This window comes from Hipposideros armiger, unplaced genomic scaffold (genome assembly GCF_001890085.2).
Source record: "Hipposideros armiger isolate ML-2016 unplaced genomic scaffold, ASM189008v1 scaffold_187, whole genome shotgun sequence".
Lineage (NCBI taxonomy): Eukaryota > Metazoa > Chordata > Mammalia > Chiroptera > Hipposideridae > Hipposideros > Hipposideros armiger.
In genome coordinates this window covers 2,640,099-2,649,712 of record NW_017731537.1, presented here as the reverse complement: position 1 = coordinate 2,649,712, position 9,614 = coordinate 2,640,099, and the positions used below count along the sequence as shown (strand labels likewise).

Sequence of the window (9,614 nt, the reverse complement as noted above, 5' to 3'; positions counted from 1 at the left end):
GTTGAGCTGTTGTTCAGCATCTTAGCTGTGGAGGGCATTGTCACTGGCCCTCATATGTGGGATCCGAACCGGGGCCCTCTGGCATCCCAAGCGAGCTCTTAACCATCGCGCCACTCGGCCGGCCCCCAAATATTTTTTATTTATGTATATACCATGCATTATTTTAGCTGTTGTGGGTCTAGAAATGAACAAAACAAAGGAGGGTTTGTCTTCATGGAGTTTACATTTTCTTAAAGAGACAAAAACTAATAAACTAATAATATGTCAGATAATGATAAGTCCACTGAAGAAAAGTAAAAGAATATAAGGCAGTAGGGAGTGACAAAGGTAGTTGTGGAATTAGAGATGGGACAAAGTTGAGTGAGGTGTACATGTATCTGGAAAAGAGTGTGTGAGATAGAAACCCTATGAAAACCCCAGGTGGATCTGAAATTAGAGTTTTAGAACATTAAAAATGCCTTTGAAAAATAATTAGTGGCCAGATAGTAAATATTTTAGGTTGTACTCTCTTTTGTAACAGCTAAAGTCTGCCATTATAGTGGAAAGCAGCCATGGTCCATCCGTAAATCAATGGACCTTGATGTGTTCCTATAAAACTTTATTTACCAAACAGGCATAAGGCTGGGTTTGGCCCTGTGGGGCTGTAGTTGTCTGACACCTGGGTTAGATCATATGGACTTTGTAGGTCATAGATGGACTTTAGATTTTGTTCTAAGGGTGAGAGAATTTTAAACAATGAATTACTCCTAATGTGATGTGTGTTTATAAGTTTTTAAACAAGGTGGTACTTAGAGTTTCAACATACTAGAGAAAGTTTGGAATGGCTTTCAAAATCTCTGTTTATATTACTTTATTATTTGCCATATTCATGTAACAAGCATTTGTGGAACAGAGTACTTTGTGTCAGAATTGTGTTGGGAATTCAATTATTAATAAGATACCTCCCTGCTTTCTCTAAACTCTTAATTCCTAGATTTATCACATTTCTCTTGATGATCTATGAGGAGTACCTAGTACTGTACATGGTACATAGTAAATATTTGAAGGAATGAGTATATTCCTTAAAGAGTTCATAATATGTTGGGAAAGGTAGACATAAGTAGATAGTTGCAATAGCTTAATAGAGATATGAATGAAAAGCTGTGGAAGAGGAGAGGCGAGTGATACCAAGTACATCTAGAGCAGCGGTTCTCAACCTTCCTAATGCCGCGACCCCTTAATACAGTTCCTCGTGTTGTGGTGACCCCCAACCATAAAATTATTTTCGTTGCCACTCTGTAACTGTAATTTTGCTACTGTCACGAATCGTAATGTAAATATCTTTTTGTTTTCCGATGGTCTTAGGCCACCCCTGTGAAAGGGCCGTTCGACCCCCAAAGGGGTCGCGACCCACAGGTTGAGAACCGCTGATCTAGAGGAAAGGAAGAGGAGATAAATTCCGTTTTAGACATGGTGAGATTAAGTGCTTGTGAGATTTCTGGGTGAAGATGTTTGGAAATTAGTTAGACAATAGGGTTCTGGGATCTAAGAGAGAGCTAGACTAGTCATCAACATTTAGAAATTATTCAAGTGCAGCAGGTATTTAATGCTATCAAAAAATAATTTTTGTTGTTAACAGAGATCTTGAAGACTAACACATATTCAAATCACAGTCAGATTAAAGGAAAACCAATGAAAGACTGGGAAGGAAGGAATGAGCAAGCACATAAAAGAAGTAGGAATGAGTGGTATCTTAGAAGTCAAAGGAAAAGAGTTTTAAAAGGGAGGCAATAAATTCTGGATTAAATATGGTGAATGAACCCATTCATAGTAAAAGATTATAAAAGATAAAGAGAATGGGAGTGGAGACTGCAGCAGATAATAGATTTCAACAAAATTTTGGAAAATGTAAAACAGATAATTGATTGGTAAGAGATCTGGGTTATTTTTTATTTTTTAAGGGTCTACAAATGGAGAGAGGGTGAAGGAGGCCCCCAAAAAGCAAGTGAAAATGGTGGCTCAGGTATCAGAGGCACTTAGTACCTGTCAGGCAGGGCAGGAGTGCAGGTGGTGCCGAGAGCAGGATTGAACATTTATATAAGGAATAGTTCGACCCTCCTTTTTCTTCCCCCAGTCCAGGCAGATAGACAAGTGTTTCTTTCCTCCCACATAAAGACTGAAGATTTGCTCTCTGTAGGCTGAAGTGGAGACTCTAGACGGGTACTTCAGACATGGCTGAGGGTGGGGTATGAGCATCTCACTGGAAAACAACAAAAGGCGGGAGAATTCATTGAAAGTCTGTATGCTGACTCAGGTCAGTATACACTGCTGCTCACCAGGTTTACACTCCCCAATAAGGAGGTTAGAGGATTCTACTCCAGGTAAATTGATCAGACCAAGAGAAAATAACACCAATACTGACATTTGAAGGTCTCCAAACAAACTGCCACTGTGTGTATGGCCCAGCAAGTAACAAGCCCTGCTCATGCACACAGAATTTTGTCAGCTTTTTATTGCCTCACCCTGAATGTGAAGAGACAGCCAAGATCACCAGACTTTGAGGAAATTCTCTACTCAGAAAGACAGAGATCAAAACAAATAAAAAGCAAACAGAAAATGTGACTAGAAAAGAAACATGAAAAATATAGGAAGCAGAAGAAAACTTTTTTAAAATGTATAATTAATTTCTTCAGAAAGATAAGATGTTTTATGGATGAAACAAGATAAAGGTGCTATTTTTGAAAAGGAATAGAATGCAAGAAGAATTCTTGGAAATTTAAAATATGATGCCAGATATTGTACTAAAAATTAAATCAGTAGAAAGATTAGAGAGAGGGGAAATATTCCAGAAAATGTAACAAAAAAGACAAGAGGTTTTTGTTTGTTTTAAGAAAAAGACGAGGGAAATTTTAAGAAAATTAGGGAATTAATCCTGGAGATCTAATAGCTGAACAATAAAAATTTCCAGAGTGTAGGAACGGAGAGAGTGAGAGAAGAGGAGAAAAGAGAAGAATTTATTAATGAAAATGCAAAATGAATTCCCCAGAATTGAAGCTATTATATATGAGCTTCTAAACTGAAAGGATGCACTGAATGCACACCACAATATATTTCAAAAGACCGTACACGAAAGGTTACGTATTGTATGATTCTATTTATATGAAATATCCAGAATAGGAATTCATAGAGACAGAAAGCAGATGAGTGACAGCTGAGGGGAGCGGGGAGGGGACGTAAATTCTTTTTTTTTTTAAGGATATTTTTATTGGGAAATTGGGGGAGGGGAACAGTGTTGGCAAATTGGGGAAGAGGACCAGCCAAGTTGTTGTTCTTCAGTCTTCCTTGTGGAGGACACCATCATCGCAGCTCGTGCCGGCAGCTCGTGGCCTCTAAGCTCAAGGTGCTGTGTTCAATCTTAGTTGCAGGTGGGCGTAGCCACTGTCCCATGCGGGAGTCGAACCAGCAGCCTTGTTGTTAAGAGCGCACGCTCTATCTGCTGAGCCATCTGGGTGGCAGCTCAGCTCAGGGTGCTGTCTTAGTTGAGGGTGGGCATAGCCCACCATCCCGTGCAGGAGTCGAACCCAGCAGCCTTGTTGTTAAGAGTGCACGCTCTATCTACTGAGCCATCCAGGCAGCAGCTCAGCTCAAGGTGCAGAGTTCAGTCTTAGTTGCAGGTGGGCATAGCCCACCATCAAACAGGTAATTTTGTTGTTACACCAGCTGAGCCATCCTGCCACCTGTTGGCAGTTCAGCGACAGCTCAGCTCGGGCACAGCATCACTGGCCCATGTGGGAATTGAACTGGCGATGCTATTGCTCAGAGCTCACGCTCTTAAGCCAACTCTTAACTAACTGAGCCACTGGGCCGGGAAGTAAATTCTTCCTGAGTATGAGATTTAGATGATAAAAATGTTTTGCAACTAGATGGAAGTGGTTTTTGTATAACATTGTGAATGTAGTAAATGCCACTGGATTGTTTACTTTAAAAGATTATTTTATGTTATGTGTATTTTACCTCAATTCAAGAAAAGAACACCACATGCTGAGGTATATGAAATTTAAGAAGACCAGGGATAAAGAGATTCTGAAAACAGCTGGAGAGAAAGGATCTCATATTGTGTTACTCAGAATAAACTAAAGTATAATATAGGAAAAAATAAACCCTGCAATTTTAATGACGTAATTGAACCTTTTCCACTCGTGTTACATGTCCATCATGAGGGAGAACACTGCTCCACGTTGTTACTCAAGGTTGTAGGCTGATGGAGGCTTTACCATCTTACAATGTTGCCATCCCAACACAGGGTTTCTAAACTGCGGGAAGAGAGAGTGTCGAAAACTCCTACTCTCCAGTGCTTTGGCTAGAATCAGTCGTGTGGACCTTCCTCAGTGCTACGGAGTTGGAAGGTGCAGTCTTCCCAGGTGCTCAGAAGGGGCAAGTGGACCTGGCACTGCTGAGCACAAGAAGTGTCTGCTGTGCATACTCAGGAACCGGAGTCAGACTAGCATTAGACTCACCTAGTTTGAAGCTAGAAGACATTGGAGCAAAGCTTTCAGAACTCCGAAGGAAAATTTTTTCCTGTACAACTGTGTATCTAGTCAAACCATCAGTCAAACGTGGGGTAGAAAATTAATCTTCTCAGAGGAACAAAGTCATAAAGCATTTACCTTCTATACATCCATTTCAAGGAATTATCAGGAGATATGTTACACTAAAATGAGGGAATAAAGCAGGAAGAGGAAGACTTGAGATCTGGGGCAGGTTGTTTTGCACAGGATGCAGCCCAGCCTGCAGCAGGAAGGTTAAAAGGCTGGGGAAGGGGGAACAAGGAAATATAATGTGATAGAGTACCTGATATGTTTGACAAGACTGAGAGTTTTACGGTTCTTTAAGAACTTGGGCTGTGTTTGAGAGAGATATATAAAAAATTAGCAAAACAAAATAAGGCATTATGAGCTCCAAAAAAAGACTAAATGGCTATTTGGATGATAAATATAGTCATAGCATGTGATATGACTGAGATAAAATAATAGTCATAATATAAGTAGTTATAGATGGACAAAATGTAACCCTTATGAGGATGATAGGATATGAGAGCTTAATCATCTATAAGAGATTGTCAATAAGTAATGTCTAAAATGGAAAAATAAAGAAATAGCAGTAAGTCATTTAGAAATAAAAATGGAAATGTCAGAAGAAATGGCTAAAATTTAAAACCTGTTGCTTCTAGGAAGTGAATTTTAGGAACGGAGTTGAATAGGACAGCTTACATTATACATATTGTAGGACTGATGCCTTTTAAAATTATCTAAATCTATTATTTTGACTTTTTTATTTTTTAAGGAGGCAGGGGCAAAGAGCGCCACATACTGCAAAGAGCCTACATGAAATGAAAATTTTAAAAGGAGCCATAGGCTTTGGCAGATAGGAAGGAGGTTACAGTGATCTTGAAGCAGTTCTGGTGGTTGAGTGGTGGGTATAGACCAAGTTGCAGTGGATTGAAGAGTGAAAGAATAGAGAAATTATATCACATACTTCAAATGTGTAAATTGAAAGAGACCAACTGACATACAGGATTAAATAAGGAGATATACAGAATATATTATCCTCAATTAAATGTAGAATATGAAAATATGACTTGAAATAAATTATAAAGAAGCTACATTATACATTTACACGAATCCCACATAAAACAAAACAAAAAAATTGTTTATTTCTTTAAATAAGCTCTTTTAAAATTATTCATTTTACTGAAACATGTAGGCCTCTCTGCTAAATTGTATCAATAGGGAAAAATAAACTATTGGTATAACATAATTTGTATTCTTTATTTAAATAAAATACCTTTTCAGAATTCCTTTATTTCAATTTAATATCCTTGACTTAAAGAGGGTTGCTTTGTTTGTTTATTCTAAGTCCTTTTTAAAAAGATCTAGGCTTTTAAAATAAGGTGAACCTAATGAAAATAAAAGGGACATTGTTCCTCTACCCTCAGATTTCTGCATTAATCTGATTGCTCTATTATAATTCAAATTCTCTTAGTTCCCCTTTCAGGTTCAAGTTTTTATTCAAGCCTAGTCATGGGAGTTATGTTATCATCTTTAAATTTGGTCATGGAATGTGTTACACCGCCTCGCTCAGGGAAGCGCTACTGGGTTTGGGCTTGGATGGTAACGTTTATTTTCTTTGGCAGAGAAGCTGATCGTCGAGGGGCATCTAACCAAAGCGGTAGAAGAAACAAGGCTTTCAAAAGGTTCGTTTTCTGGGGGCTTTCCGGGGGGAATTTCTGAGGGTTTTGACAACTCTTTTTGGATAATGAAGGTTTGTATACATTTTCAAGGTCATGGTTTTTAACAATCACTTCTTGTAGCTCAAAAAGTGGCAGTTTTGTAATAGTATCAGATAATGATATGAAATAACGGGAGTTCTGTTTTAAGAAGGATATCTTAATTGGAAAGTTTCTTTTTAAAAGGGTATACGTGTGTGTTTAAGTGCTTGAAATAGGTTTCTTTAGGTATTAAATATTAAAGATTTGTTGCCGTCTTTCTCACTTCCAGCATTATTTTTCAGCTTTGATCTCAAATTTTTAACCAAACACAATGTAAATCTTTTTTAAAACAACAGGTGAAAAATGTTTGCAGTTCCATTTTGGGGTTACCGTACCTTTAACATTCCATATGATATTTAATATTTTCTTAATTTTTGGCATCTCAATTTGATTTAAACAAAAGTGATTATGTAGAATCTTCTTATATTTTATAATGAATAGTCCTATAATTGCCTGAAGTAGATTATTCTGTTAATTCTTTTCTTTTACAATTGTCAGACTTAGAGAAGAAAAGTGAGTTTTAAAGCATCATGTTGTCAAGTCACTTTTGTGCATAGGGAAATTGGGCAAATAAATTTGGTGGGATATGCTTATTATTCTAGGACTTCTATCCGAACGTACCGGTGTAAAATTTAAAGCCAAATTTCCAATCATTTTGGTCAATTGAAAAGTGAATGATAAAAGTTTGGAATACTCAACTTCAGTATATTCTGTTTTATGAAAGTAATTGGATCTATTTGGCTTTTAAAAGTATTTAAAAGGATCCTGTAATTTCAAATATCTGGTGGTTTTCATTCTGAATTTTGTGCATGACAGAGACCATATTTGGGGAAAGAATGCACAGAATATGCATCACTAATATTGTTCTGGCAAACAGGCATTGAGTTTCAGAACAGTGAACTATTTTTAGTACATACGGAAATTTATTTCATCTTACTAGGGTGAGATGAGAACAGACTTTAAAATAGCTTTTACTTCACCACCTAAATACCTATTCAGATTAATTGGTTGAGTAGCCAACACTTTGAAGTGGAAGTAGAGCCTTAGGGAAAAAAATCGGCACTTCTTTTTAATGCATTCTCAATTAGAATATACTTGTTTAAAATTATGTGATGTGATTTTTGAAAAGTATTGTGCAGTCTTACTGATTTCCTTTTGAAACCTGGCTATGAAATATGTATTGAAAGCTTTAAAGAGCATTTTTGATCCAGCATTTCCACTTCTGGGTTTTTATCTTAAGGAAAAAATTGAACAGATGTGCAAGGGTATTTGTTTTAGTGTTGTTTTAAGAGCATAAAGAGAAAAACGTAAGTGTCCAATAGTAAGGGCATTTATTAAATAAATTATAGCAAGGAAGTCCATGCAAGTAAATAGAATATACTCTTTAAGAATAATAATACAGATACAAGTTTTATATACCCAGAGATTTTTCTGTTAGCAGTCAACATTCTATTAGCACTCTCACATTAAACATGCAGAGGTAATCCTTGTAACAGACTAGTATAGATGGCTGAAATAAGTTACATTTTAAATTTATATCTAGCTGTAAAGTATTTTCTTTTGGATTTGGCTGAATTGTCTTATTTTTAAAATGCTTTCATTGGTGATGTTTTGGGTGGAATTTTCTTTCCAGCATTGAAAGTATCAGTTGCTAGAAATTACCAATTACCAGCTGTACATATCTTAGTATTGACTTCAGATATTTCACCTCATGCAGAGTGTAATCATAGGTTGCAAATCTTTCTGTTTAAGCCCTTACTCAACTTGCAGTGGTTGTAATGTTTACTATAGCTTTAGGGGTGGAAGTAGAAAGAATATGAGTAGGTGAGACCACCCGATTTAACTTCAGGTTCTACCACTAACTAGCTATATGCCTGCAGGCAACTTACTTTAGCCTCTTTAAACCTCAGTTTCCTCAGTTGTAAAATGAGATTGACAATATTTAATTTGTAGGGTTTTGTGGGAATTTGATGAAATATTGCTTATAAAGCAGGAAGCACCATTCTGGTGTCCAACAAATGTTAGTTCTCCTTTTCCTTCCTGATCCTTAACCTTGCTTTCTTTTCCAGTAATGGTTCTAGTGGTTTATGCAGTGGTCTGTGGGCCCGTTTATGTTGGTTCTGCCCATCCATCATTATGTTTACATAAAAGATACAGTGAAAATAGTTACGGTGTTGTAGACTTCACACTTGGGGAACTATTTTGGTATTGATGTTGGTAGCTGTTCTTCCATTTCCTTCTATATACTATTGGTATATATCTTAATGATCAAGTACCACAGAGGAAATGAACCAGTAATGACTTTTAATACTAGGAAGTTGGGTGCTGCGTCATAGCTGAAGAAGAGATGTTTTGAAAAGAAGTAGACACTCTCCCACTCATTTGTTGTGTCCTGTGTTTCATTCTTGAATACATTTGGTTTGCCTCTATGTAATAACTGTAGTATCAGGACACAAATAAGATGGACCATGACCTGACTTGCTAAAACCTTGCCATTTTACTTACAGTAGATTTGTGCCTTCAGTCACCTTTTTTTGGAGCACCTACTATGGATTGTGTACTGTTCTATGCAATGGGGATATAGCAGTTAACAAAACAGACAAAAATCCCTGCCCTCGTGGAGCTTATATTCTAGTAAGATCTTAAAGATTTGTTCCCACATTTTAGGCAATTTTACCTTCCTGGCTAATACTGTAAGTATAAAATAAAAGTTCCTTCTAAGCCAGAAGAATACTTTTGAAAGTGTATACCTATTGGTTTACCTCAATATCTTGATCATAAAGCGGCCAAGAATATCAAAATCAAGAGTCATTTTTCTGTTTTCCTTTCTGTTCCCCCAGAGTGATTCCTTTTTTTTTTTAATCTTTATATAGATTAGGCATGTTAGCCTGCCTTATTTGAGACTGTAACTTTGTGATCAAAACTAGAGCATTCGGAAATGTCTACTAATAGCACACACTATGAATGACCAAAACAGATTTGATTCCCATGGGCCTCTGTGTTCCATAATTTTACTTCTAATCTAAGTTCCCTGTCTCTCGTCAACTGGTCTTTGACTAGAAATGGCAGTCAGAAAAGAAGCAAAAGGCTTTTTGTAATCAATCATCCATTTCACAAGTTAGGCCGCAAATTCTAGGGGTGTTTTTATATAGAAGAGCCATAACAAGATGTATTTTAGTATTGTATTAAATATCTTGACAGTAATGGTTTGTTTTTTGTGTGTGTGTTTTTAAGATTTTATTGGGGAATTGGGGGAGGGGAACAGTGTTGGGGAATTGGGGAAGGGGACCAGCCAAGTTGTTGTTCT

The 9,614-nt window shown here is 36.9% G+C and overlaps 1 protein-coding gene across 14 annotated transcripts in view; it reads left to right on the top strand.

Annotated features, from left to right (window-relative positions):
- SLMAP (sarcolemma associated protein) overlaps positions 1-9,614 on the top strand; it is a 131,186-nt gene that overhangs the window by 91,964 nt on the left and 29,608 nt on the right. For all 14 annotated transcript variants that reach the window (XM_019652786.1, XM_019652790.1, XM_019652791.1 and 11 more), the window contains one exon: positions 6,173-6,232. In XM_019652786.1, the coding sequence (XP_019508331.1) occupies positions 6,173-6,232 (60 nt within the window). The remainder of the gene's footprint in view (positions 1-6,172; positions 6,233-9,614) is intronic.